Source organism: Cyphellophora europaea (genome assembly GCF_000365145.1).
Source record: "Cyphellophora europaea CBS 101466 unplaced genomic scaffold supercont1.2, whole genome shotgun sequence".
Classification (NCBI taxonomy): Eukaryota; Fungi; Ascomycota; class Eurotiomycetes; order Chaetothyriales; family Cyphellophoraceae; genus Cyphellophora; species Cyphellophora europaea.
In genome coordinates, this window is record NW_008481808.1 from 40,596 (window position 1) to 68,134 (window position 27,539).

Sequence of the window (27,539 nt, forward strand, 5' to 3'; positions counted from 1 at the left end):
AAAGCTGCAAGTCTGGCGTAGAGTGAGGAATGGCACAGATAGCCGAATTGAAGCCTGTCGTGCAACTTTATACCACAGCCATGCCTATTCGTAACTCCAATGTATACGCGGAGGGCGAGCGGGAACTGGAAGACGCCAGAGGCTAACGAGCTGCAAAACTTGCCTACTCTGCCTATTTGGGGCCCCGTAAACGCCCGAGCCGTTGGCGCGGCCTCCCGTTGGTGCGGAGGTCTGGGAGGGTTTCCGCCGCAGGCGACATGTAGATGCATAATATCTTCTCGATAGCACTGTATGCTGACGTTCGCTGCAACACCGCTGCAAGGTCAGTGCTTTCTCCAACTTTTGGGCTTGGGGTTCGCCCCGCCTTTGATTTCGGGAAAGCGGGCAGTACAGCTTATTCAGAGTGTTAGCCATGCGACATGTCCCGAAACCCCTAGGTTGGATAATATAAGCTACTCGTTAGATCTTGGGCAGAGTCGCGCTCCAAGACTTAAGACGTGACATTATGGCAGAACCATTCGTGTAGGCGATGTGATGCGGATCCACGAGTATCTCGTCAGGCCTTAACATTGCGCACACTCAACGGCCTAGATGAGGACGAATCTTGACCGCTATCTGTCATGGTTTGTCGACGGCGACATTTGCAGACAAGAAATGCCTAATAGTCAGCTCTAACTTGTCCAACCTACAGCCAGTCAGTATGTAAAAAGGACATCTGTCAAAGCATCTTTTCGGACGAATTCCAGGCCGGCGGAGATTCGTGAGGCACCATCGGAAATGGTTGCCCGTTCGGACGAAGCTCTTCCATTAGTATTACATCACCACAACCGACCGACAGTTTCGGCCTGATCGATTCGAAGACGCGGTTATATCTGCTCTCAAGCAATGATTTCTTCGACCGAACATACCGAGAAAGTATGCGCGCCCTTATGGGATGCTGAGTAATGACTTCGGCCGCAAGTTTGACCGTCTTGGCACGACCATAAGGAGTCTCCCCGTACAGCTAGAGATCGTTGTATTCAATCATCTCTCTGTGCGCCAGGAAGAGCACTAGCAGCTTTAAATTCGATTGTTGATGGCCTCCCAGAAGGGAGCAGGCAGTATGCCAGAGTCAATGCGGGCATGGAAATACAACTCGGCCAGTGCCGGCCTAGAAAACGCAATAAAGCTCGTTGAGGAGCCGGTTCCACCCGCATTGCTCGAGGAGAAGCAAGGATACGAGCTGGTCGAGGTTGTCAGCATGTCACTGAATCCCGGAGAAATCAAAGTGGCCGAAAGACTGTGGATGTCGTGGCCTTTGGTACCGAAACCTGCCAGCCCTGGTCTTGATTTTTCAGGTCGAGCTGTTGGTGGTCCACGGGACGGAAAGCGTGTATTTGGTAGACTGGACATGCCTTCACAGCATGGAAGTCTTGCACAATATATGCAGGCTAAGAGCGCGTGTATCGTGGAGATTCCGAAAGGTGTCAGCTATGATGATGCCGCTGCCCTAGGCACAGGAGCGATTTCGGCATATCAAACGCTTGTCCCGTTCATTGACCGAAAGAAGGGCGCTCGTGTGTTCATCAACGGCGGTTCTGGAGGTGTAGGCACATTCGCCGTACAGATCGCAAAACTATTGGGATGCTATACCGTGGTCAGCTGCTCTGAGAGAAACGTGGAGCTATGCAGGAGTCTAGGAGCCGACGAGGTTCTCGACTACACCAAGCTGGGAAGTGACGTCGGAAGCGAGTTGGCGAGACGAGTCAAAGCAGGCACCATGCAGGAATTTGATCTTGCGGTGGACAACGTTGGAAGGGATCTCAGCCTGCACCGGAAATCTGAGGGTTTTCTGAAGGAAGAGGGTCAGTTTGTCCTGCTTGCAGCCAGCGACGATAACATCTGGGGTGTCTGGTCGATGCTGGACAGCTGGTTGAGGCCTCGGTGGCTTGGTGGCGTGCGGAGAAAGTGGAAATTCGTCCTGGCTTATGAGGACTTGCACGCTTTGGAAGAAATTCGAGACTGGGTAGCCCAGGGCAGACTGAAGAGTGTCATTGACGAGGTATTCGAATTCGAGGACGCTCCCAGGGCGATCATGCGCATGAAATCAGGCAAAGCGGTAGGCAAAGTAGTGGTGACGGGCATTTCGAGTTCATGAAATACGACTGTCCATGAGAACATGTAGTACGCCAGCTCCAGCAATCGAAGGAATCATTGACGGCAAGTCGTCCAGCAACTTGAATGTAGTCTAATTGAAGGACTGGGTAAGCTGGTGACAGGTCGGGCTTGGCACTCGGGGTGGAGTGGAGCTTCGGCGCGAAATTTCCTGGACAGAAGCATCCCATCAGTGCACATCTCAATACAACTCCGAGACTACGCTCAATGCTGAACACCTGAGTTGTCCCTTCATCATCACTAGCCTGTTGCTTGCGATCCGTTTCCCAACGACCCTCTGGGCTTGCCCGCCATGCAGAAGGTTCTTCGCATCAATGCCCAAGCTCAGAAACAAGCAGTGAAGAAGGTGCGGACTGCGGTTCTGAGAAAGCAGAAGGATGCGGACAAGCAATACTGGGCATATCAGCATGCTCACCAGGCTGGCCTCAATCAGCGATCACGCAGTGAAAGAAAGGCTCGCCGAGAGGACTGGATGGCTGGACCACTGGCTCCTGACCGCGATGCAGGCCTTGATCGAGGCTCACTCGGATCTATATCAGCAAGAGAGCTCTCAGTCTGGTCGCGCCCCAGTCACGTGAAAAAGGACAAATCCGCGCTTTCTGGCAATCGAGGCAACATTGTAGCTGGTGATCGAGTCTGCGTGGTCAGGAAGGGCCCGCATCTGGGCCAAATTGGGGAAGTTGTCGAGGTCAGGAAGAAAGAAGGAACTGTGACGATCTCGGGCGTCAACATGGTAAATACATGGTCTCGTACCTATTATAAATGCTAACTACTTGAACCAGGCCGACATCAAACTGCCCCCATCCGCGAACACTGAGTTGAGGGAACGAAAGATCTCAACGATCGAACTCCCTTTTCCCATTGAAGATGTACGGCTGGTGTTCAAGCCTGAAGGCTTAGATCGAGACATAATCGTCCGCTACCTAGAAAGAGGCTATCCTATCTACGATCATGGGCCGGCTTCTACCATACCCGAACATACGCGCTACATTGGCGGTACACGAATTGAGATCCCCTGGCCCGCCGAGGCAGTGCCCGAGCGAACGCGCCACATGTGCGATACGCCACGACTACATGTGAATGAAGACACCTATATACCAGAAGTCCTGAATGCGCCATTTCCTCAAAGCATTGCAGAGGAGCTTGGATCAAAATACCGTCGTGACCGGCAAAGACATGCCGACAACTACGTTGCGAACAAGATCGTGGAAGATGCCAGAAGCGAATGGTATGAAAGCAGGAGGCTGATAACGCCAGTACGGCAGCACTTGGAACATCTGGCACAGAGGAGGAGGGAGCTTGAGGCGAAGGAGCTCGACAGTCAAAGAATCTTGAACGAGATTCAGCTTGAGATAAGCCAGGCTGCCTCGTGAACTATCGAACGAGCGGACCAATGTATTCCACCGAATCGGACCCATACGCTCTCACCAGCTGTGGCCATTGTACAATGAAGCGATCTACAAAGAACTTGAGGATTTTCCCACTTAGGCTCAGTGTCTTTACTCGCGCCCAGGACTCGATGAAGGTCGTCCTCATGCTGTTTGTGCGGTAGAAGAAAAAGCGCAAGATGATCGACGCCAGTACCACGCAGACGCCAGTGCCCGGGCCATTAGTGAGGATGATATCGGGAGGCTCTCTGTACAGTAATCTGACACAGTCCCAAAGACAAAAGAGCGTGCTGAAAGGTGCAGTGGCTAAAGATTGATGGACCCTTCGTGCCCGGTGCACGGTGACGATACCAAAGTTATCGTTCGTACCATTGCCAATCACCTTCTCAAAGTCGCTGGCCTTGGCCGCCGAAAAGGCGTCACCGGAGCTGATCACGTAGGTCCGTCTGTAGTCCTGCCGCAGATCTGGTAGCTGGTGCAGGATGTTGAGCATTTCTGAGGTATGTCCGCCACTGCCGAGTACGACCAGGAGACTTGCAGGCGTCGTCTTGACTCGCTTCTCCGGTGATGGACGCATGGTCAGACCGGATAGGCGAGCGATCGCGAGATTGAGGAATACGGTGAAAATGAGGAAGTACAGGAGACGATAGTGCTGCTCCGGCGTGAATCCATATCGGGCCAGCGGCCACTGTTGAACCTCAGACGCCATGATGACTTGCGTCTGGCTTCGAAAAAAGGACCGAAAAGCAGCAGTCAGAGATGCAATTATCGTCTTTCTTCCAATGCAACATCATCTCGCAAGGCTACGTGAGTGCGGGGACGAGGCTGAATGTTTACATCTCATCAAGGCAAGTCTTTCATGTCTTTCATCACCAATTCACTTCTTATACGGCAATACATTTGTTCTCCCCTGCTCCAGCCCCTCTCAACATGCTGGACTTCTGCCACCGCTCCCCCTGACGATGCCAGTCTCACTTCGCAAGCGACTATACTGCCATTATTGCGGCAAGAAATCCAACCAGACAAATCTACGCAGGTTCCAGTGTGAGCATTGCCTTGCGGTCAATTACCTTGACGAGGTACGTATGGTAAACTCCCACAAAGTCATGCTTACTGACCACGACAGAACGGCGAGATCACCGACCCTCCCGCTGAGGTTACTGGCACTTCCGCGCAGTATGCGAGACTCGCGCCAGTCGCTTCCAACAGTATCTTCTGCAACACCTGCCTGAAGAATCAAGATATCCTTGCCCGTCTCATTGCCGACTACATTCCCGATGAAGACGATCCAAACTACCATGCTGCCGTTGCCGGCCTCGGCGCATTTCGCGAGCGCATTGAACAGGACTACCCCCAGTGCTGTGCCCTCTGCGAACCTCGAGCACAAGCCCAATTACGAGCGGCAACCAAGACGGCAAAATCAGACAATATGCTCCGGAATTTGCAAAAGACGCGTCTGAAGCGGGCAGGCCAATCGCTTGAATGGAGACCGCTTGTTATAACCGGTGCTGGCTTTGGTTACTTCGCCAGCAACTTCACTCAACTTCTCTGGCATTTTCTCGGTGCACAAGGTGGCTCCCAACCGATGTTCAGGAGTGCTCTACAGTGCTTGACCGGGTGGCCGGCTCCTATGAAATGCCAGGAGGAAGCGTCGGCCCTTCTCCCGGTAGCGATGTTCGTCGGCTTTGCTTGCAGCTGGTGGAACCCTAAGTGGAGGCACAAGCTCGAAGCAAGAGAAGGCAGGCTGGTCGGACTCGGGGAGTACTACGCCATCCAAGTCCTTGTCCTGGTCTGCAGAATGGTCGCATGGACTGTGTTGACCGATTTTGCCATCGAGGCGCGACTTCGAACCATGATCCATTGCATATCGCTCATTGTCCTTCTGATCCTGACCGTCTCTGGGCTCTTTGTGGTCAAGCTCGATAGTTCTCCCCTCATCAACTGGGAGTATCAGCCTCCAAGACTTGTCTCGGAATCACAGTTCGCGCCTCCCCCCGCCCAAGAAGCGCCTTCTTTTCCCGTCAACAATCTCGCCGCTCCTCCGCAGCAGCATCTGCGCCCATGGAGGCCGCCGACTCCCCCTACCGAGAACGCGGACGCAATGGACTGGACGCCTTCTCACTCCTTCAAGCCTCGACAGCTGAAACCTCGCGATGCCGGCACATCGCCCTTTCATGGCAAGCTACCGACTCTGTCTGGTGGACTGCGAAATCAAGAGACGAAGCAATCCATTGGTCTACCGCCAGGTTTCTTCGACAAGCGTGATCCGCTTTCGGCCAAAGGGCCGCCTCAACTAATTCTAGCTGAGCCGAAATTCTTTCCAGCCACGGTTGATACGGGTCTAGAAAACATGTTCGGCCAAGTCTTCTCTTTGGCAGACACTGGTCGGCACCCTGCCCCAGCAAATCCGGGCTTTGCGCAAGTCCCGTCAAGTCGAGAGTCTTACGCAACACCGGTCGCTCGGACTCCGGAGTCGACTGCCTCGACGACCTCGAACATCGCACTGTTCTCAGCTGCTATGCTCTTCATTCTCCTGGTCGCATGGCTCCTGTCCGGGCATCTGCTCATTGCCATACCTGACCTTCGAGTCTATGTTCTGGGCTGTGCGGCGCTTGTTCCGGCATTCCGGATCATCAACCCCGTTGTTATACCCTCGATCACGTTTCTTGGGGAGACCGTGACCATTGGCGCGCTGGCCGCGATGGTCACTACTGGGGAGAACGAAGCCATCGTCAAGCTTGGCGCTGGAGCTCTGGCGTTCCTCGTCGCTCAGGAACTGTTCTTCTTGTCGCAGCGCCCTCAATCGCCGTCCTCATCCGGAAAGCCAACAGCTTTGCTACCACAGAGCCCTTCGCAGCTGGCTGAGCGGCCGACGGAGCCAAACGGATCGCGGCCACAAGCGGCCATGTCGCCCGCGCTCGGCTTCGACCGCAAGGGATCAGGCGATACCATGTCCAGCGAAGCGTCAAATTCATCCACGTCTACTGCTCCGGACTGGAAGACTCCGAAGATCGCGCGAACCTCCAGGCGTCGCGAATCAAATTTTGGCATGAACGGTCTGAGACTGTGAGCATTGCTTTTCCTGTTGATCTCGCATAGATAGCATTTATACGGTGGTGTAGCGTACTAGCGATATCGTGGCATTATCCCCATTGGTAATAAGGCTCAGAGGAGCAATCACATCTACATTTGTCCCAATCGATGCCTTCGCTCTTATGCTCATATCCCACGACCACTATGCTCACGCTCCCTGTGACTCTTCCTCGAACTTCCTCGCCCTCTTCGACTCTCGGTGAAAGCCATGCTCAAACCCCTTCTCCAAGCCCAGGAAGCTGCCATCCAGCGTCATCGGCACCGTGATTACCGCATTGACGACATAAATCAGGAACAAAAACACAAACAGGATGATGGCGCAGATCTTGAACGCGGGCGAGTCCAGCTCCGTCCCCAACCCGGCCAACGCCGTCACCACTGTGCCGACGGGGAAGATGCTGCTCCACCAGAAGAGGCTGGGCTTGATCTGCCGGCGCACAAGACCGGATACCAGCGCGTAGTAGTCGACGGACATCCAAAAGATGGCGAAGCCGACGAGCAGCAGCGCGGCGAGCGTGCACTGCACTCTCAGCACCGGTGCGGCGGTGGCGGTCAGGAACGTGCCTCTGTCGTACGTGGCGAAATTGCTGTGTGTGACGGCGGCGTTGCCCAGTTGGATCAGGGCGGAGGCACTCTGGCCGCAGGGGCCGATGGTGAGGATCATGGAGGGGATCTTGAGGCTCTCAGGAAAGCCACTCGTCATCAGGCGGTGCATGTAGATGGCGTACATGATGGTGGCGAGGCCGAGGCCGAAGCCGACGAGCATGAAGCCAACGATGATGAGGGGGATGGCGAGGGCGGCGGAGAGGTGAGTGTCGTTGGTGGCGCCGTTGACGATGAGGCCTGCGGCATTGGCTTGCGTGAAGAGGCCGACGATGGGAATGAAGACGGCGGTGGGGAGCCATTTGTCGACGATGGAGTGGGAGGGGTGCTTGATGAGGTGCAGGTAGAGGAGGACGCAGATGGTGGTGATCCATAACAGGCTGATCCACCACATGACGAAGGCGAGGATGGTGAAGCCATAGCCCCAGGACTGGGCGCAGATGAGCTGAACTTGGATGGTGAGGGTCAGCCAGGTGATGGTCGGACAGGCTTGGAGGGCGATTTCTTCAGCGTCGACGGACGTGTGGCTGAAGGTCGAGGTGCGGTAGAAGGTCCAGCGCAGAAGGTAAATGGTGATGAAGAGGAGGAAGAGGACGAGATTGAGGACGAAGAGGATGGTGCTGCAGACGCGGGTCCAGTGCGAGGGGTATGGAAACTGGTGTAGGATGATAGAGAGGACACCGGTGTCCATGCAGACGGTGAACCTGAAGGAGTTAGCTCGGAAAGTGGCAGGGATAGAAGTGTAGATTGGGAGAGCTGACCAGACGGTTGAAAAGTTCTTGCAGACGCGCATGAATGTGCTCTTGGGTTCTGAACCATCTTCGCGCGGGATAGGGTCCTCACGCTTCGTGGTACTGGTCTCTGAGAGCTGCAGCTCGATGTCTTGCGACTGTCGCTGGTCCGTGGCTGTGGATGCCATTCTTAGGTAGGGAGAAGCGAGAGCTCAATTCGTATGCTGTCAACGGAGCTGGAAGGGCACCGATTGTCCAGGGAAGCGACTTCAGGCAGCGTAGCACCTGCAATATATTACCTTTGGTGTTCATTCCCACACTCAGTGGAGCGTCTGCATACCACCAACGCCATACCAATGCCATGACATCAACGAGCTCGTCGACGGCGCATTTTCGCTGTTCATCAAAGTGCCGTTGCAGGGCGTAACGTCCGAGTTCGACTCCGAGGCCCTGGCACCCTCACAGACACCTCGAAAGAAAGCCTCCACAAGTCAACACCATGAGGGGATGTTATGCTAAGCATCTGAGTTTGAGGTACAGCCATCGGCCATGCGGGATCATCTCTCAGATCTGAGTGCTGAACGAGGCTTGATGTAAGTGCCACGCCATTCGTTCAGAGGCAGCTTCCCCTGACAACGACAATTTGTGCTTTGATCTGAGTGGTAAACCAGTGGTCGGGGTCGCTGGTATTGCCTATCCAGGTAGGTGTGGCAGATCTTTCTGCCGAGAATTTCAAGATGCTATTCTGTGCTAAATCGTTCATCTAGGTTCATGGCCGCACGACGCGTCATGGTCGGTCCCGGGAGTGCCGTCGCCGGTAGGCTGTAACTCAGGGCCATATTGCTGCAGGACGCCTGTCATGCCTGACGACAGACTCCAAGATAATTTGTCACTACCACATCGCATCAGCCGCGACGCTACTTCTTGGAAGGACCGCTTGTGAAACAGCTAACCCGCCGTCATGGGGTCATGAATGTCGGTGCTTGGGGCGCCATCATGTTCCCAGGTCTTCTCAGAGCGCATAAGCATTGGAGGACGGGGACAAGCGCCGCACGATGCTCACCCAAGCGTAGACCATGGCTCGCATGGGAAAGAAATCCGCTAGCTCCTCGGTCCTGGCACGATTGGCGACATCTCGTAAGTCGGGAGTGGCGCAACCTAATTCCAGCTTCGGTCTGGTGTTCTAGAGCCGCGAATTGCGCTGCTTCATTCACGCAGACTTCGGGAGGATTGCTGACACACCTTTATGAGACGTCAAGCCGTTCAGAGCTTCTCGCGGGGAGTTGATGTGATCTGAGGTCGGGGTGGTCCAATCAGAGGCACAGATGTCATGACAGCCTTGTCGTCAAAGCCCGAGCCTTCCGTTGAGTCAGCGGTGCCGGAACTTCCACGGGAGAATGTTTGGACAGGAGGATCGACACTGGTAACTTTAGTTGAGCCATATGCTCTGAGGCTGGACGTATGTTGTTCGGACACGGCCGGGCAACGTCACCCTCTTGCCGTGCGGCCATCATGGAGGGTCGCATCACTGAGCATAGACTGAGCCAGAGACAGAGAAACGAAGCGTATAAATGCTACGGGGCACGCTGATGCGGCTGCCACCTGCATCACAACAGATAAGCAGTGCAAACCACAAAGTACCACTCACAGCAACGCTTTCAATCCAAGATTTTCTCGCATCTCAGACTTGCATTCATCATCATCCGATATATTCCACCTCGGAAGCGCCTCAGTAAACCCACCCAGCACTACCACCACCCAACATGATCGCACAACAAGAACGCTTGTCCAAGCACAAGATCAATCTGCGGGACTCCCGTCCCATCTTCGAAAATGAGCTCGGAAACATCCAACAGTTCACCACCACCGAGCTTCCCCTGCTTAAGAACCTCTCCCTACAGAAAATCGAGCTTGTGCCGAACGCCATCCTCGAGCCTAAATGGTTCGTCAACTGCAACGTCCTCGCCTATGTGGTTGAGGGCAAGACGCTGGTTCGTACCCTCGACCACGCTTCCGACATGTCCACCTTCACCGTAAAGGAGGGTCAGATGTTCCACGTGCATTCGGGCGCGCTCTTCACCGTCGACAACGTCGGGTCTGAAAGGGCCACGCTCCTGCTGTGCCTACGGCACGAGACGCCCAAGGACTTCACCTTGTCGGCCTCTGCGGGCGCGTTCACGGACAACGTCCTCGGCAACACCTGGAACGTCGACGCGGCCGTCTTCGCCAACGCGCCCCGCACCACCAAGCCCAAGGTCATCGTGAAGCGCGAGGGCGCGGCGCAGATTCCCGAAAACGCCCACTGGCCGCACCCGAACCGCTTCGGCATCGAAGAGATGCAGGCGCCCACCTACGCGGAGGGCGTGGGGTCCGCCAAGAAGGCGCGCTCGCAGTACTGGAAGATCCTGACCAACATCGCCATGTACAGCCTGCGCGTGGAAGACGAGGGCATGCGCGAACCGCACTGGCATCCCGACACGGTGGAGCTGGGCTACATCCGCCAAGGCAACGCGAGGATGTCCATCATGGACCCGGACGGGAGCGTCGACACCTTCACGCTCCATCCCGGCGACGTCTACTTTATACCCGCCAGCTACCCGCATCAGATCGAGGTGGTCGGCGAGGAGAAGATCCACTTCTTGATCTTCTTCGATCAGCCCATGCCCAAGGATGTGGGGTTCCGCCAGGCGGGCACCGTCATGTCGCGGAGGATCATTGCGTCGGCGTTTGGCATGAAGGAGAAGGATCTGCCGGAATTCCCTTACGATAACGAGGATCCTCTGCTGGTGGCAAAGACCAACCCCACGGACCCTGTCGTGTAAGGAAGGGGTTTGGACTGGCGTTTGGAAAGTGGGTCGGGTTTCGACTTAGCATGTGTGTGTAGTGGATCAATGATACGCAAAAGTTCACTGCGATTCAGAGCAGCTCAACTTATAGCTCATGCCTTGAAAGACCACATCTTCCCACCGCGTCAGATGATGCATCTATGCACAGTAGAAACTTTGGTTATCTTGCAAAGGTCGCTGCCAAATTCTGCGAGTGGCGCGACGAGACCGAGTCGCCCAGAAGGGATTTTGTCCCACTGAGGAGGGGGCCCAACAGTTGAGCGACACTGCGCAAATCTTGGGCTACAGTCATCACAAGGTACATCGTCGGGACAGGACTCGAGTCCAGGCTCGTTCACGCTCGTAACGAATCGTGGCAGACCAGCAGTTAGACGAAGGGTCCCGCGGTTGAGGTTATCACAATCGAAGGACCAACCAGCGTGAGGGAGGACAGTAGTCGATGTGCTTGCACCTGTGATTGTTGCAAAGCATCTTTGCTCTGCATGCTGCTTACAACAAAGTGATCAAAAAGGAGAACTGCTGGCATGCATGGCAGTACATGGAGGGAAAGAGAACAGACATGTTGTTTGCGGCTCTGGTTTCCATTTCTCGGCGTTTCTCGGCGTAGTGAAAATGATATGGTCGGTGTGATATTCTTGCAAATGATGCTGAGTATGCTACTACTACTACTATGGCCGAAGATAGTACAACCTCTTCTACATGACCAAACCTCATCGAAAGGAATAGGGATTCTGAGCTGTCAGGTGTGATTCCGGCAGCTACCAATTAACCACAAGCCTTTTCACCCAACTCAAGAAAATGCTGCGTGATGTACAGCTGCGGTGCCAACGTCTCTTCGCTGCAGCAATGTAAAGCCCTCCCCTTTTGTCACTGTCCAAAGCGTCGATATCAAATGCATCTGGCTGACCGCCCGGGTGCAGTCCGTTCATGCCTTTTTCTCTGGTATCGGTAAGAAGTCCATGAGATAACCCATCCTATGCATCGATCGCTTAGCTCCACCCGACGCCGTATGCAAATAACGCCATGCTGTCTATAAACCCCCATCGAATGTCGCATGCCCAGGGGTATCTCTATCGTTGGAAATGCAGGGTCGTGCTGTGTTCGTGTATGATTCCGTTTCTATGTGCTGTGCGTAGCCAACAGCTTCATCGCTTCCGAGTCGAAGCAGTGCTCATCATCATTATGCCGTCATCCTCCTCGCTGTCGTAGTCTTCGTCATCGACGTCGTCGGCGGTATCAAACTGCTCTTCGAGCGCTTTTCCGGTCGCTACGTTCGATGGTCGGCCGTGCTCAATAACCGTATCAGCGGTTTTCATCCAATTGGGCTCCTCGCCAGCCGGTGGTGGATCCTTCTCGACGGTAAGGGAAAGCTCGGGGGGCGGAGTCGAGGCATTACTGCTGGTCATGCCGAAGCTAGGATTGGACATGCTCTGGCTGATGTTGCCAAGGTCGCCGCCCGAGGAAGCAATGGTGCTCGCCGAGGGTCCAGCCTGGATTTGCTGCCTCTTCGCTTGGTAGGTGAAGTCGTCCGGGCTAGGAGGGCACTCGGCTGTTGAAGATCCCGGCTCGTTGTTTGCCTGGGCCTCCGCTTCAGCTTTGAGGTCTTGCTCTTGGATGAATCGCCGATGGTTGACCTCCTGCGCATGCTCAAAGGCGGCGTCACTGGATTGAGGTGCGCGCACTGAGCCCTTGCCCTTCGACACATCATGATCGACCCCCCAAAGCGTCTGCGAAGGTGGCTGAACATTGTAGTCAACGGGTGACATTAGCTGCTCAGGCGTGGCGATAGACCCGCTTACAGATTCTGTGCTCAGCCCAAGACTAGCGCCTGCATGTATATCTGCTTCTGACGATGCGCGGCTTGATGATGGAGAGCGCTCAGCTCTCCAGCGAGTTCGACTCGCGAGGCGTTCAAACGTGCGCGTAGTGCCTTCCCATATATTCTCGACTCTAGCGCGCAAGTTGGTCTCGGGGGAGTCGCCAACGTTTTCGGAGTGAATGGAGGGCAGCTGTAGATGTGTCGAGCCAGGCTGGTACGCCTTGACAGTGCTGACCGAGTCGGCATTTGAAAGCGTCGAGGTTCCGCGATTAGCAGCTCGAGGCCGTCTCTCATCATCCATAGACCCCATCTCCGAGTCGTCTGGACTGGCAGTCTGACTCTGAGCGAGGGGATGGTCGCCATTCTCGCGCGACGCTTTGAGAGCCGCCAATAGCTCGTCTCCTCGAAGACTGGATCTGCGCGCCTCTTGGTCCCTCGTCGATTTGCCGACTGTGCTCGCATTCGACGTGGGAGAATTGACGGACTCGCTAGAGTGGCTTGCAGATGTGGCTGCGCTGGATGCACGCTTGCGGCTGTCTTTGCGGCCCAACATGGTGTTTGCAACGGCAGCTATCCGGTTGAAGCCCTGGAGTGTTCTCTCCATGATGGTTCGCTTCCCGACTGCATGGGAGACTTCTCTCTCGTCGGGATTGACAATCCGGGTTTTCTTGTCGGGATCAATGCCGGAGACCATCCATGAAGACGGGTCGGCCAGATTCTCAACCACCCAAGGATGCTGCTTAGCTTCTGCAATGGTCATACGCCGGGCTGGATCCTTGGTCAGAAGCTTGGAGATGAGATCGCGGACCGGATCGGGCACTGGCTCGAATTTGAGTTCGTAGTCGAGTCGCTTGTTACTATTCATGGAGGGCGGGCCGACGAGGGTAAACTTTTCGGTCGACGTGTCAACAGGAACGAGGCGTTGTCTCGGACAGAAGACCTGTTCATAACAGATGTTGTGCGTTAGGCCGGCATCCTCGCCGTCTCCAGCCATGAAGGGCAAACGTGCGTAGACCATGCAGTAGAGCGTGATTCCAAGCGCCCACAGATCGAGTGCACCGGTGACTTTGGGCGTAACGCCCCCGAAGATGTCCTGGACGGCATGGTCCTCGGTGTAGCAGACTTCTGGAGCCCAGAATGCGGGAGTGCCGACGGAACGAGCAAGCTCTCGCTCGTTGTCAAGCATCGACACATCCTTGGCGGTGAGTTCATCTTCGCCCGATGTAGGACGGCCCAAGTAGGACACACCGAAATCAGAAATCTTGACCGTGCCATCTTTCGCCAGTAGCAGGTTGGCTGGCTTGATGTCTCGATGAATGATGCCGATATTGTGTAAGAAGTCCAAACCAATCACCACATCTCGAAAGGCTCGCTTGGCTTCGTCGAGGGTGAGAGCCGGGACGTAAGTCTCTTCCTCTTCAAGCTCGAGATCGAAGTCGGATGAGACATGAGAAGCCATGGAGATTGCACTCATACCGGCGAGACTGAAAGCGCGGTTCCGATAAGAATCGTTGACATAGGAGCCGAACATGCTGCCTGCAAGCGGCTCACCAACGTAGTCATCATGTGCGTAGCCCCTGGCAGGTTGCTCGATCTCGACAATGGAGCCTGATCGAGAAACGTCGGGCATCGGCTCTTCGTAACACTCGTCATCGTCGCCTCCATGCTCGTTACTCCAGTGGACAGGACCCTCGGGAGCGGTGCCTTTGCGCCGAGATCGCTCGAGCGCCTCCATGCGCTGGCGGAGCTGCTCGATGCTGTATGCCTGTCGCTCGGCTTCCTCGGGGGTGATGGTGGTGCCTCTTTTCTCTGCTTGAAAGCGTAGATATGCAAAGCGAACAATCTGTCCAACGCCCTTCTTGTGCCATTTGATTTCGCCTCGCTCCACGTATTCGAGGACCAGATAGACCTTGTTCTTATTAGGATCGTCAATGACCTCAAGCAGACTGACCACGTTGCGGTGACGAGCCTTTTTCAGGACAGCAACTTCTTTCTTGGTTTGATCCTCGGGCGCGCCTAGTCGTCCCAGGCGACGGTGACGTGAATATCGAGGCACGATCTTGATGGCGACGAGGGCGTTGAGACTGAGATGACGGCCTAGCTTGACCTTGCCGTGCTCGCCGCGACCAAGCTCGGTCATGACCTCGTAGTCATTGATAAACTTGTTTCCTGAAAGCATGTCGTAGTCGATTTCAACGGTGTGGCTCTCTTTCGGCTGTTGGAGATGGTGCAACTGGTAGTACAGCTGGTCTTCTGGTGGAGCCGAGGGTGCACGAGGCAGATTGAAAAGCCCAGGACTTGCGTGGGGAGTATTGTGGGCGGTAGCGGCGCTAGGCAGTTCCGTCTTGTCCTGCAGGTGATGCCGGGCCAGATCGTTGTACAGGAGATTGTGCGCCGGATGCGAACTGCGTGTTCTAAGCGGTGGGTACGGTCTAGCGTTATGAAGTTGCGCATGCAATGCAGCGAAGGACTGGTCTGGATAGACGGGGTGTTCGGAATTAGGGCTTGGTCGAGGGACCGAGGTGGACGCGGATTTGCCATGTGAGGTGCGCCGGCCACGCAAGTGTCCGTTGGACGATCGCCCGGACAAGACCCGCCGGAGTGTATCTGATGAGCGGTCGGCGAGACCTCTTAGTGAACCTGAAGAGGTGCGTAATGCCGATTTCTCCAGGTGCTGCGCATCGTGTGAGAGGACGGGAGAATGTGCCAGTGAAGGCGAGGCGGGACGGCATGAGGATGAGGATGGCGCAGGCAGGTCGAAGTAGCCCTGTTGCTGGCGTAATGGCTGCCTGGCGACGGGTGTACTCAACGAGGTCTCATCCTGTTCTTTGTTCACATCATGATCCTTTTCCCTCAGATCCGGAGCCCAGGTGATGCCAACAGGATCTGTCATGCCTCCGAGAGTCGCCTATCTGTTCAGGAGAGTACACTCATCGCATTTAAGTGTTGAAAAAACCAAGTTGCGCCAGGTCGTGTGCCATGGAAGACGGGCACGGTACAAGAGGTGGGTGCGTCGAGTGCCAGAAGGAATCCGATGTCGGTTTGGAGGGGTCGGTTGGGGCTCGTAGCTTATGGAGTGTGTGGTACGACCGATAACAGCAGTGGATGCGCGAGGTTGGAAGGAAAACAATGGGAGCAATGGTCGGGTCAAGGACTTTGTCCGACAGTATGGTAAGATGGAGGGGACAGGAATTGCAGGCCAGCAGCAGAATAATGGATTTGGAGTCGTGAAGAGAGAGCCGGGCTGCGATGGGAAGCGAGAGGGTGAGGTCTGATTGGAGCTGCCTATCATGAACGCCACCAAGTAAGAGCATCATAGGCGGCCATGGGCTGATAGTGGGACCCGCCAACACGCCTTCTTTTCGCGTGGCCCCCTCAACTTGAGCAGTCAAGAGTTCCTGCTTACCCTTTGTGGGCATGGAGAGGCACCAACGGCACTACTGCTGGATTCTGCCCACCAGCCGATCCCCTCATGCAAGTCATTCCAATCATGCACCCTCCCGCCTGCGGTGCCTGTGCGCGAATTGTCCTGACGAGCCCGACAAGCCCTGCCAGTTCGCGAATTTTCTGTGCCCACCCCGCAAAGTTTATCCAGTAACCCCGAAAGAGAGAAGGAGAGAGAGAGAGCACCGAGGGCAGGTAGCCTGCGACCAGCGGCTACAAGCAGACAGTAGAAACCTTTCCGTATGCCGCCTACGCGGTGAGACATGAGCACGGTCCTGCAGTGATCAGGCAATGGGGCCCATATCTCACTCGACACCCTGGCAGTACATCAAAATCATACGAATTCTTCAGCACGTTTCGCCAGGCGAAGGACCACTTTCACATGTCAGCGAACTGTTGAGTGCTGTTGGGCACGAGTTGGAACTTAGGTCTTGCGATCGGCGCCCGGCCAATCGATCGACAGGCCTCCCGGACGACTCAACCCATGGCTATCACTTTTACTTAGCAACTCCGTTTCCGGGTGCTCCTGTCTCGCCTAAAGTGAGGCCCTAAGCGGGCTGCGGGCTTTCGACACAGGCCGCCTCTCATCAGGATGAACAGTGTTGATTGATGCTAACAACCTGTGGGCGCATTTCTCAGCAGAGGGCCGAGTGTTCGCTCTGTCGCTCTCCCACTCGGCCCGCAGGCCGCTCGCCGAAAGCTGCGTCTTCTGCAAGTCCCGGTCGACGCCCGACCGCCCTACCACATTTTTGCCTCCTCCATTCTGCACCATGACATCCAGACGACCTCACTAAAAAGAGGTTGTGGCCGCTAGCCCCCGCAATCCACCTGATTGGCGCCTCTTGGCCATTGTTGGCGCTGCAGCATCGAGCAATAGTTCGTGCGACAACCAGTTCAAATTCGCCGGCCAGCTCATCGTTGCCCAAGCGACAAACACTTTGCTTACCACGAGAAGACGGCGGCAAGCTCCGTCCACAGGCGAGTCGCAAACTCCACAGCACCAACGACAACCTGGAAACCACCACTGAGAGGCGACTCTGGCAAGCCTGGCTCCGTATTTGTCGTGTTTTCCTGTTCCAGAGCATAGCAGTTAGGTGCGTCGCCAGATCCGAGTGTCTACCGGAACTCGTTTCGTTGAAGAAAGCACTCAAAGTTTGTCGACGCATGAACCATGACACCACTTACAGCCATGGTGGCAGGGGGCTTCCCGCCCACCACAAACTCACAAGGATGCACACACTCAAAGCAGCGTTCTCCAACGAATCCCCCAACCTCGGAAATGCCCAACTTGAACAATTTGCCCCCAGACACTCAGCTAGACCTGTGGCCCATCCTTGCCCTGACCACCTGCTCTGCTCAGCAGTTCGTGCATGACACGCTCACAAGGGGATAGTTTCAGCCACAGCCGGACTCGACATCCGCAGTCAATGCCTTTCCCTTGTCCTGGCCCTGCGCATCATTCGTCGAGCCTGACTAGCTGACATTGCCGGATCTCGATTTTGTACTGCACCGTCCACCAAACCTGGCCCACCAGTCCAGGATGATTTCACCATCGATCTAAGCTTTCTTTTACCTCACACTCAATCCACCGATTGCATAGCAATGCAGGTCGGTCGAGTCAATCAGCAGAGGGCGCACAAAAGACCTGCAAGCCGCGCAGTCCAACAAACGTACTGCAACTTTTTTTCTGCCCGTGTCCGCTTTCGTGCAGCAATCTAGGACGAGGCAACTGCACAGGAGAGGTTAGGTGTGCCTGCAATCTCCCGTGAAAACGTTTGCATCTTACAAGGACTGTATGATCAATGATGAATGGACGACGGAATACTCCGTGTCCTCTCGTCGAGTGCGCTCCGCAGAGACTCACGCGAGACTATGGACCCACCTCCAGAAAATAATAAATGTGGAGAGTCTTGCAAGTCTGGACGGCTGAGCAGCCATCAGTGACGATGTCTTGAAACCGAGCTACCACCCTCTCAACTACAAGGACCAGGGGGCGAGAGCCTTGGCGTGCAAGCATTGCGTGTGCATGACCCTGACGCCAGAGATCAAGGCGGGCGTGGTGTACGGAAAAGAACGCTTATCGACACCTCGTGCGTTGGACTGGTGATATTTGAAGGGCCGCAGGGCAGGCTGTGGTCACGACTGCGAAGAAACGAAAATTGATGAGGCGATGCGAGGAAGGGGGAATGGTAACTTGATGCGAATGGGGAGTTTTATCTCGACGAATGCCTTTCATGAACCAGTTTCAACCATCTTCAAGTTCTTGAAGCTATATGTCTTAGTCGGCGGTCTTGCTTTCCTCGCCGGATCCGTGATGCATCTATACTCAAGGATCAGCCTCCACATGTAGACCTGCATGTCCTGAAGGTTGATGCCTCATACCCGAAGGTCACAGTGGGCGTGGCTAGGTGCATGGCCTTGTCAAGCCTGCCTGCATAGTCATCTCAGGGGCACCGGTAGCCGCCAAAATCTCCCTCCACGGCCAACGATTTTGCGCGTAGGCGTAATTTCTTCGCCAGAATCCTGAGCAGCCCAACGGCAGAACGGTTCCACAAGTACACACGGGAGGCATACTATTGGTGTCAACTATACTGTCGCACAGTCGAAGGCCAAGCAGCTGTCAGATGTCAGCTGTCACTGCGGTCGCAGCTTTTGAAGTCTTCGGAGGTGTGGCGACGATCACTCTTGCTTGTATAGACTACATAACTGAACACCTTGGCGGCCAAAGAACTCGCTTGTGCTCACCAGTCTCTTAGTAATGGCTGGCTCATCGTCGCGTCTCATCCCCCCTGGAATGACTTGATCGAACAATTCTCAGGCACGTGTGAAGCACGACGCAAGATTGCTGTTATATCGGTCGAGTCCTGTCCTTCGCAGCGGCGACTCAGTTCCTGCTATGTCGAAGTCTCTCAAAGTCAACAAGCCAGACACAAGCCGGGATTGATCGAAACCGACTGGCGCAACGCAAGCCAGCGAAACAGCGAGCTCTGGTTACGGGGTTGCATTGCGTACACGGCCAGTTGCTTGCAGAATGGCCCCAGGATTGATCTCGCTACAAGCAGGAATCTTCCCAAACCAATCCGTACCTTGGAGGTCCGTTCCATGACGGTTTCCAACCCGCCTCTAACCCTTCTCGAGTTCGAAATCTGATATCATATTTATAGCCCAGCCACCCGTGTATGGGGAGTCTCGACGGGTGTCGACGGACGCCACGCAAGGAGAACATGCGCGCCAGGCGACTAGCCAGCCAACATGGTTCGCCTTGCATTGCATGCAGCACGACGATGCTAGCACCCGAGCCATACATGTGCAGATTGAGCGGGCCTGGGGACCCCGAGCACATCTGCTCCCTCGCAGTATCGACTAGGTCGGAAACCACCCGCTTGTGCGTCTGCGAGATTGACCGCACCACAAAATCTTCTATTAGCGAATCACACGAGCGAGAAGATGCACCAAGAAGTTCATTGATTAACTGGGAAGAATCATCTACCAGATGCGCCCGTTTCTCTCCTCCAACGGCCGCATCTCCCACAGTGTCTGCCGGATAAACTCGATCTGCTCTTCTCCCCATTTGTTGACCTCGTCAACATTCACCGTTTCCTTTCTGCACAAGCCGGCCTTGCCTTCGGGATCACTTTCCTGCACGTTGCGTGCGTACCTCTCCTCCAATTCTTTCTTGGCCAACAATGCTCTCTGAGCTAGGACTTCCAGCCGGTAGGTAGTCCATTGATAGTACAGCTCCGTGAGGTGACTCTTGTTCCTGACATTTGCATTTGTCGTCTCGTCGAGCATGCGAGGGTCCTTTGGTCGGAAGCTTGTCACGACCGTGATTCTCTCCGGCATGTTGGCGGCGGGAGCCGCGGTATGTGTGATATACCGCCCTTGTAGAATGGCCGCGCACCCCATCTGGGGGGCTTTCACCTTCAAGGTCATCCCATCTCCGCCCATCAATTCTGTTTCTCCGCCAACCATGTGCTGCGCATCTGAAAGCATGACTACACACACAAACGGATGCGAGTCTTTGTGCCATTCAATCACCGGCTTGACCTGGTCAGTGACCGCTTGCTTCTGACCCTTGTTGGCTTCGAAAGCGGTAATGGCGTCGCCAGTCGCCGCTGGTGGCTCGGCGGGCGTTTTACGAACCCCATCCACGCCGTCCGGGCCCAGCTGAACATTGACGTGGCTAATCTCATAGTCCATGGCGGGTACCAGATCCACGCCAGCATTTTCAGACATGATGCGCAGGACTTCAGCCGAGTTCCAGAAGGCATGGATGAAGGGCGCATAGCGAGGTGCGAGGCCGCGGATCTGCACACTGCCCGGGCGGGTGTGATGCATGCAATTGTCGAGCACTTCCGGAGAGAAGATCTCGCGGCGCATCGCGAGTACCGCCTCGCGGGAAAGCAGCTGGAAGGGTTGTGTGGCAGCAGTGCTAGAGATGGCGCTGGGCTCTAGCCCGATGTCGCTCATCTGCAGGTTATTGGTTGGCGCATTATAGGCGAGATGCTTGCTGGCGTCGAAGTTCACCGGGACGGATGTTGCTCGAACAGGCGTGTCGGTGACCTCCTTGCTGGAATACGTTGTACCCGAAGGATACGGCTCAACGGCAACTGGGGGACTCATGTTGTGTTTGGTGCCGCTGACTGCCACAGGGTCTGCTTGAATCGATCCGGAAAGTATGCGATGGGTTGCTCCCTCCACTGGCGTGTGGTGAAGTGCTAGTCCTTTATACCCTGAGATGTTCGACCAATCCAATTCTTCCCGTCTACGATGTGCCGAACAAGGTAATTCGAACCGCTTTCGAGCGAGCAGCAAGCAATAGCAACCATGATTGGGGATGCTTGCATGTTCCCTGTGTCATGCTCCAAGCAACAAGGTTCCTCCTCCGCGCAACTGGCACAGGAAGACGTCTGCTTCGGCATTGGAATGAAGGTCTTTTAGTGCAATGTCTATTACACAGTGCCCACCCATAAGGGACAACCTCAAGGCATGGCCACCTATGTGGATATGAATCTCCATGATCACGTTCAACCCCTATACCCGAAGCAGAGTATTCGAGCCGCCGACGTTACGATAAGCAATCTTGGACGGGCTATCATATGGAACGAGACCTTGGGACAACCACGGGCGGAGACACGCTGATCTCCATTGGCAGGCTAAACCCGATGCGATAATTCGAGCCGCCGTGCAGCGTTCCAAGACTTTGATATTGCCACGACGTAGGCACGACATTGTATTCCGTTGCCACTATACCCTCATGTGAACAGTCGCCACGGAGTTAAACTCCCTCTGCATTTGCCTGGGGCTAGAGATAGGCTCCTTTTCATATGCTTTCCGCGTGCCGCTTCAGGACATCGCTTCCCCACAGCTCCAGCCGAGCTCGCGCCGGGATTCTGGGGCAGACAATGTGAACAGAGGGTATTCGCCTCGCCCAGCATTTCGTACCTATCTTGCCGAGGATGCCATGCGGGCTAGAGAGATACAGCATGCGCCATGCGATAAGCAGCAGGTACGTTGGGTTCTGAAGAAAATATAGAGGCCACGCCCACCCCGTCCATGATCTTTCCTCTTGCCAGCATTCGTCTCCAGGCCAAGGTATTGCAGATTCCTTACCAAAAGACATGCAGGCAGATCTAAAGCAAGACTTCACGGTCACTGGCGACCATGACACCAAGACGTCGGTCGACAAGGAACCCACCGACCTCTCCATCGTCCAGACTAACGAAAAGATCGAGATTGGGGGTCACACCAACTACCATGGCTTCGACACGACCCAGGTCATGCCAGGCGCTGATGCTGCCTATGAAGCCAAGATCACTGTAATGAACGAGGCCTTGCTCGACATTGGCATGGGTCCGTTCCAGTGGAAGATCTTTGCCACCACTGGCTTCGGTTGGTTCGTTGACAACGTGAGTCGACTACAACGCAAAGTCGCTATTGCCTGAGACTAACAAGACCTAGCTATGGATGCAAGCAATCACCATCATCTCTCCGCCCGTGCAGAGAGAGTTTGCCGTGCAGCGCATCGCCTTCCTGACTGTGGCCAAGTATGCCGGCTTGGTGGTGGGCTCAACTGTCTGGCCAATGACTGCCGACTTTATCGGAAGAAGACTGGCGTTCAACATCACTCTCATTCTGTCCTCGATGGCTGCCCTTGTAGGCGCCGGCTCGCCCAACTTTGTCGCCATTGCTACACTTTGTGCTTTCATCGGTGTTGGCAGTGGCGGCAACCAGCCCGTGGACAGCGCCATCTTCCTCGAGTTCATCCCGGCGTCGCACCAGAATCTGCTCACGGTGCAATCTGCCTTTTGGTCACTCGGTCAAGCAGTCGCAGCTCTGATAGCATGGTATGTCCCTCCCAACCTAGGGTTAAGTCATCTCTGACCCCCAAAAGGCCGTTGATCGCCAATTACTGCTGCCCGGCCGGCACCCCGTCCAGTCAATGCACCTTTCATACCAACCTCGGCTGGCGATACGTCTACTGGACGTTTGGCGCCCTTACCACAACACTCTTTCTGCTTCGTCTCTTTTTCCGCATCCCCGAGACGCCCAAGTACCTTTTGGGCAAGGGTCAAGACGAAGCCGCCGTACGCGTGGTATCCGAGATCGCCGCTCGTGACGGCAAGACCACATGGTTGACCCTCTCGCATTTTGAGGCCGTCGATGCACAACTTGCCGCGGCTGCCACCCACGACACCGACAACACCAACAACACTACCGCGATCAACGCCTCGGCCGACTCGGTCGTCAAGCGGACTCTGTCCAAATTCGCGCCCGAGAAGATTCTTGCTCTGTTCTCCACGCCACGCATGGCTCTCTCGACGAGCATGATGCTCTTTCTCTGGATGTCGATCGGCATGGCCTACCCCCTCTACAACAGCTTCATCCCCATCTACCTCGAGAATCGTGGAGTGGCTTCTGGCACTTCCGGCCTCAACACCGTGTACCGCAACTATGCCATCCAAGCCGCGTGCGGCATTCCGGCCTCCTTGCTCGGCGGCTACACCGTCAACCTCAAGCGGATCGGGCGCAAGGGCACCGGCTCCCTCGCCTGCATCTGCACCGGCCTGTTCCTGTTCCTGTTCACGCGCGCGACGTCGCCCCCGGCCGTGCTGGGCTTCACGTGCGCGATCGCCTTCTGGCAGAATCTGGTGTACGGGCTGCTCTACTCATACAGCCCGGAACTGTTCCCCGCACCAATCCGCGGCACCGGCAATGGGCTGGTCATGCTGTTCAACCGTTTGAGCGGGCTGATGGCGCCCATCATTGCGGCATATGTGGGCGTCGAGACAAGCATGCCCGTATGGATCTCGGCTGCGCTGTTTGTGGTCGCCGGCATTGTGTTCCTGCTGTTGCCGTATGAAACGAGAGGGCGATCAGCTTCCTAGAGAAAAGACAAAGGATCAGGGACTTCTTTGAGCGGCTTTATGGCCCTCAAAAGCTGCGTCCATATCTTGAAGCACCAATGCATCACACACGTTGATTTATGTACTCATGGCTGTTCTGCCCCAGCAAACCCACTACTGGCGTTTTCACCTCAGTCCCGAGCATGCTCTCCTATCCTTTGTTCCCATCCTTGTCGTCGCCCTTACCACTGTAGAACATGAAAGGCTCGCTCATCAGCCTCCAGCCATCTTCCGCACTAAGTGTCTCTCTCCATCACCCCAGCAAAATCATCCTGCTCCCCAAGACCATCCCCATCCCCCTCCATACCCTCCGGCCAACCCCAACCCCCGCATCCCTCACGAACCACTCCTCAGCCAACACCTCACGCACACGCAGGAAGTGTCGCATGCCAAACCGCCTCTCCAGATCCTGCAGGCGATGCAGCACCGCGCCACGCTCGAGGGGCTGCGAGGCGTCGAGGTGTCGCGCCGCGATGCCGATGGGCCACAGGAGGGCGTTGTCGAAGGGGGAGCCGGCGGGTATTGCGTGCAGGAGGGAGATTGCTTGGGCAGCCAGGGGAGCTATTTTGGGTGGATCTGCGCTGTGGTTGGAGAGGAAGACGGAGATGTTTGGTTCGATGGCATTAGCTGCGCCCTGGCTGGCGAGGGTGATGGAGCGACGCTCATAGAGGTGGATTCGCGCGGCCATCTTGTAGAGCTGGGTGAAAGAGGCTCGCTCGGTTGGCTCAACGATATCGTCGGCAGGCGTGGTGGCTGTGAGCGAGTAGCTTGGCAGCCAGTGCATGTTGCCGTCCCAGGCTTCGATGTCGGTTTCGCTGACGCTGAGGTCGCCGCTGCTGATCCGGGCGATGAGGTTGCGGAAGTAAAAGCGTGAGGTGCGACGGAGTGGCGCGGATGGTGATGCATCGTGGATCGTGGAGACGGTCGGCGTGCGCAAGGAGGTGGCGCGGACGAGGTCGTTGTAGAGAAAAATGTAGTACAGGAATTGGAATGCTTGCCCATCTGCAGCTGTTGGATCGAATTGATGGAAGAAGTGCTCGCACAGTTGGCCGAGGAAGTCGATGTGCGGTTTCCAGGTGGTTTCGCCGGAGATCTTGTCGAAGAGGAGAAACATGACGGCGGTAGTGAGCAGTGTGAGAACCGTTCTCGGAGCCAGGTGATGGATCGCGTGAATGGTAATCGCGCCCGTCGAGTGCGAGGCTTTTGAGCCAGGAGCTGCAGCGTTTTCAGAGAGGAGGGTCCGGACCCCGACCAAAGCGCGCTGCCGGAGCCGCAATACTTCACGCTCTTCCAACGGGTCTCGGGTTTGTGTTGTTTGAGCGCTGCTTAGGACTAGAAGAGCGTCCATGACCAAGCTGTCCGCCATCGCGAGGGGCAATAACACGGAAAGAAAGGGGTTGTCGGGGTCGGAACAAGTTGGATAGCTCCTCGAAAAACGCTGTATGTAGTTGCCGAGCAGGGTCAGCTCCGTCCCTTCCAGCACGCGGGGGAACCCCGTTGGGCTGCGGCCGAATGTCCCTACTTGAGTCGACATCGTGTCCATGGCATCTTCGGCGTCGTCCTCCATGACAGGCCACGCCGGCTCCTCTGTTTGTGAAGCCGTCCACGCCGGCTTGGGGTACCGTAAGCAACGCTCGATGGACCCGGCGAACGCTTGAGCTAACGACCGGCCGTATCTCTGCGATGGGTAGGATAGTCCACCATTTGAGAAGCCATTGTAGACAGACGGGTGTTGAGCGAGGGCAGCTGGGACGAGGGCAACAGTATCCACGGCTGGAATACGATTACCAGGTGCCATAGGTGGTGCACTTCCACTTTGCTTGCGCGCAGGCCCGCGCTTATTGATGCCATCTCTGCGTTGGTCATCCTCCCAGACAAGTCGGGTGCCTCGATCGCATCTCAGGCCCAATCTCTGACAAGCATCACACACGGTGTTGTCGGAGGTGGAATGGCACTTCTTCTTACGCTTCCGGCACGTCCAGCACCCTCGCCTGTCACGACAGGAAGAGCGTGACCTTGCATCCGACTGACCAGTGCTCATGGCAAGTGGCAGACTGACTGATATTCGCCGACATGGTATGGGTACACCAATCCTCGGGGTCAAGATCTGTACTCACAAAGTTGCTGAGGAGGGTAAGTTCGACCACCTAAAAGGGTAGGCATGAGTTCAGATATTCGGCCAGATCTAGCCCGGGTCGGAGGCGCCCAAAACCAGTCAGTCATGGGCGTTTGTCTCTTACTTAAGCTGAGGCGCCTAGGGATCGTTTACCTCAAGTTGGAGTTAGCGTGTCCCGTTGTAAACTCGGACAAGAGCGCCCATTCTCCACACAACTCTCCGCTTTTCATGCCCAAGCCCTGATGACAGAGCAAGAAGGGCGTGCAGATTTCTCACTGTATAGCAACTTTATAGACGTAGACAAGCTCAAGTATTGATCTTTCCTGCACTGGTGATGTTCCTGTAGTCATGGATCCCCAAACCAATCCCTCGGTACATCTTGTCGATTCGCACATCTCAGCCAACGTTCGGCATGACCCCAACCCCGACCGCAAAGATGCTGTAGCAACGGTCGGCTCCAGCCCAAAACAGCATGGTAGGGATCGAGAAGCATTTGAGACCGAAAATCAAGTGAGCCATGCGGACGCTGACGAATTTCCGGGTGATCGGGGGGCATTGTCGGCTTGTGTTGTGCTATTCGGAGCGTTTGTCACGCTGTTCCCGTCGTTCGGGTTTATGGTTAGCATCGGTACCCTCCAGGACTACTGGCATTTCAATCAATTGCACATGTACTCATCGAGGGACATCGGCTGGATTCCATCTGTCTTTGTGTACTTGGCCCTGAGCTTGGGCATATGCGCCGGGCCACTATTCGACATGTATGGACCAAAGTGGTTGTTGCTCGGGGGCAGCGCTATGTACATTGTCATGACCTTCCTTTTGGCACAGTGCAGTGAATACTACCAATTCATGCTGTGTCTGGGATTTCTGGGAGGTCCAGCTGGCGCGGCCCTGACAACGACGAGCCTGGCTACGGTCAGTCACTGGTTTAAGATCAGAAGAGGATTGGCAGCCGGGTTGGCCATGGTCGGATCGAGCTTCGGCGGCGTTGTGATTCCTCTGGTCCTACGCGCAACACTACCCCGGTACGGCTACGCCTGGTCGGTGAGGATATTGGGCTTCATCTTCTCAGCCTGCCTGATTGTGGGCAATCTGCTCCTGAAGGCACGGCTGCCTCCGTCACCAGATGCAAAGAAGCAGCGGATCTTGTCGTTTCGACTGTTCGGAGACCCGGCATTCAGTTTTCTGACCGTGAGTGTCTTCGGGATAGAGGTGGTATTATTTGGAGCACTTGGGATACTTCCTACCTATGCCAGCATGGGGACGGACTATCCACGAGACACGGGTTTTTACCTGATTGCGGTGATGAATGGAGTCTCGTGCCTGGGCCGCATCATTCCGGGCTTTGTCAGCGACGTGGTGGGCCGCTTCAACGTTTTTGGGGTCATGATGGTTGGAACGCTGTTTTTCATGCTGGTCATCTGGCTTCCGTTTGGACACACCAGCCTGGCGGCCCTGTATGTTTTTGTGGCCTTTTTCGGCTTTGGGACAGGATCCTGGATGGCCATGACACCAGCATGCTTGGGCCAGCTCTGTGGAGCAGAGAACTTTGGTCGATACTATGGCACGTGCTATTTCATCGCGAGCTTGTCGACACTCATCTGTATTCCCATTTCAGGCGAGTTGGTGCAACGGGTAGGACCTCAGCCGATGGTTGGTTTCATGTGTGCCGTATTGGCCGTGAGTATTGGCACGTTTATCACCAGCCGATGGGCATGCTTGGGCTGGCGCTGGAAGTGGATGGCCAAAGTGTAGAGTAGAATAGCAGACAGTCAGTCCCACAACTTGGCTGACGGCACATTGTTGCTTTAGCGAGTCCAAATCACGCCTAATAATGCAAGATGATGAGATGCTGATCCTGCAAGTCATGAGGATGATGTTGGTCGCGGCACAGAGGGACGGACGGTACCTGGCTGGCTGCGCCACGCACTCCTTAGAA

At 55.5% G+C, this 27,539-nt stretch overlaps 11 protein-coding genes across 11 annotated transcripts; 6 read left to right on the forward strand and 5 right to left on the reverse strand.

Moving 5' to 3' along the window:
• Window positions 1–1,102: 1,102 nt before the first annotated feature.
• HMPREF1541_01478 (uncharacterized protein) lies at window positions 1,103–2,137 on the forward strand (the record flags this gene model as incomplete). The annotated part of the gene is made up of 1 exon (XM_008715838.1): window positions 1,103–2,137. The coding sequence occupies one exon, from the start codon at window positions 1,103–1,105 to the stop codon at window positions 2,135–2,137; it is 1,035 nt and encodes a 344-aa protein (XP_008714060.1).
• Window positions 2,138–2,446: 309 nt separating this feature from the next.
• HMPREF1541_01479 (uncharacterized protein) lies at window positions 2,447–3,527 on the forward strand (the record flags this gene model as incomplete). The annotated part of the gene is made up of 2 exons (XM_008715839.1): window positions 2,447–2,887; window positions 2,937–3,527. The coding sequence occupies 2 exons, from the start codon at window positions 2,447–2,449 to the stop codon at window positions 3,525–3,527; spliced, it is 1,032 nt and encodes a 343-aa protein (XP_008714061.1).
• A 1-nt stretch (window position 3,528) lies between these two features.
• On the reverse strand, window positions 3,529–4,251 carry HMPREF1541_01480 (uncharacterized protein; the record flags this gene model as incomplete). Its single annotated transcript, XM_008715840.1, has 1 exon — window positions 3,529–4,251. The coding sequence occupies one exon, from the start codon at window positions 4,249–4,251 to the stop codon at window positions 3,529–3,531; it is 723 nt and encodes a 240-aa protein (XP_008714062.1).
• Window positions 4,252–4,504: 253 nt separating this feature from the next.
• On the forward strand, window positions 4,505–6,612 carry HMPREF1541_01481 (uncharacterized protein; the record flags this gene model as incomplete). Its single annotated transcript, XM_008715841.1, has 2 exons — window positions 4,505–4,621; window positions 4,669–6,612. The coding sequence occupies 2 exons, from the start codon at window positions 4,505–4,507 to the stop codon at window positions 6,610–6,612; spliced, it is 2,061 nt and encodes a 686-aa protein (XP_008714063.1).
• Window positions 6,613–6,783: 171 nt separating this feature from the next.
• Window positions 6,784–8,157, reverse strand: HMPREF1541_01482 (uncharacterized protein; the record flags this gene model as incomplete). Its single annotated transcript, XM_008715842.1, has 1 exon — window positions 6,784–8,157. The coding sequence occupies one exon, from the start codon at window positions 8,155–8,157 to the stop codon at window positions 6,784–6,786; it is 1,374 nt and encodes a 457-aa protein (XP_008714064.1).
• Window positions 8,158–9,732: 1,575 nt separating this feature from the next.
• On the forward strand, window positions 9,733–10,791 carry HMPREF1541_01483 (uncharacterized protein; the record flags this gene model as incomplete). The annotated part of the gene is made up of 1 exon (XM_008715843.1): window positions 9,733–10,791. The coding sequence occupies one exon, from the start codon at window positions 9,733–9,735 to the stop codon at window positions 10,789–10,791; it is 1,059 nt and encodes a 352-aa protein (XP_008714065.1).
• Window positions 10,792–11,960: 1,169 nt separating this feature from the next.
• On the reverse strand, window positions 11,961–15,527 carry HMPREF1541_01484 (uncharacterized protein; the record flags this gene model as incomplete). The annotated part of the gene is made up of 1 exon (XM_008715844.1): window positions 11,961–15,527. The coding sequence occupies one exon, from the start codon at window positions 15,525–15,527 to the stop codon at window positions 11,961–11,963; it is 3,567 nt and encodes a 1,188-aa protein (XP_008714066.1).
• Window positions 15,528–19,564: 4,037 nt separating this feature from the next.
• On the reverse strand, window positions 19,565–20,701 carry HMPREF1541_01485 (uncharacterized protein; the record flags this gene model as incomplete). The annotated part of the gene is made up of 1 exon (XM_008715845.1): window positions 19,565–20,701. One exon carries the CDS (start codon window positions 20,699–20,701, stop codon window positions 19,565–19,567), a length of 1,137 nt encoding a protein of 378 aa, XP_008714067.1.
• A 998-nt stretch (window positions 20,702–21,699) lies between these two features.
• On the forward strand, window positions 21,700–23,466 carry HMPREF1541_01486 (uncharacterized protein; the record flags this gene model as incomplete). The annotated part of the gene is made up of 3 exons (XM_008715846.1): window positions 21,700–21,987; window positions 22,040–22,425; window positions 22,473–23,466. The coding sequence occupies 3 exons, from the start codon at window positions 21,700–21,702 to the stop codon at window positions 23,464–23,466; spliced, it is 1,668 nt and encodes a 555-aa protein (XP_008714068.1).
• Window positions 23,467–23,737: 271 nt separating this feature from the next.
• Window positions 23,738–24,850, reverse strand: HMPREF1541_01487 (uncharacterized protein; the record flags this gene model as incomplete). The annotated part of the gene is made up of 1 exon (XM_008715847.1): window positions 23,738–24,850. One exon carries the CDS (start codon window positions 24,848–24,850, stop codon window positions 23,738–23,740), a length of 1,113 nt encoding a protein of 370 aa, XP_008714069.1.
• A 1,098-nt stretch (window positions 24,851–25,948) lies between these two features.
• HMPREF1541_01488 (uncharacterized protein) lies at window positions 25,949–27,355 on the forward strand (the record flags this gene model as incomplete). The annotated part of the gene is made up of 1 exon (XM_008715848.1): window positions 25,949–27,355. One exon carries the CDS (start codon window positions 25,949–25,951, stop codon window positions 27,353–27,355), a length of 1,407 nt encoding a protein of 468 aa, XP_008714070.1.
• Between the last annotated feature and the right edge of the window lie 184 nt (window positions 27,356–27,539).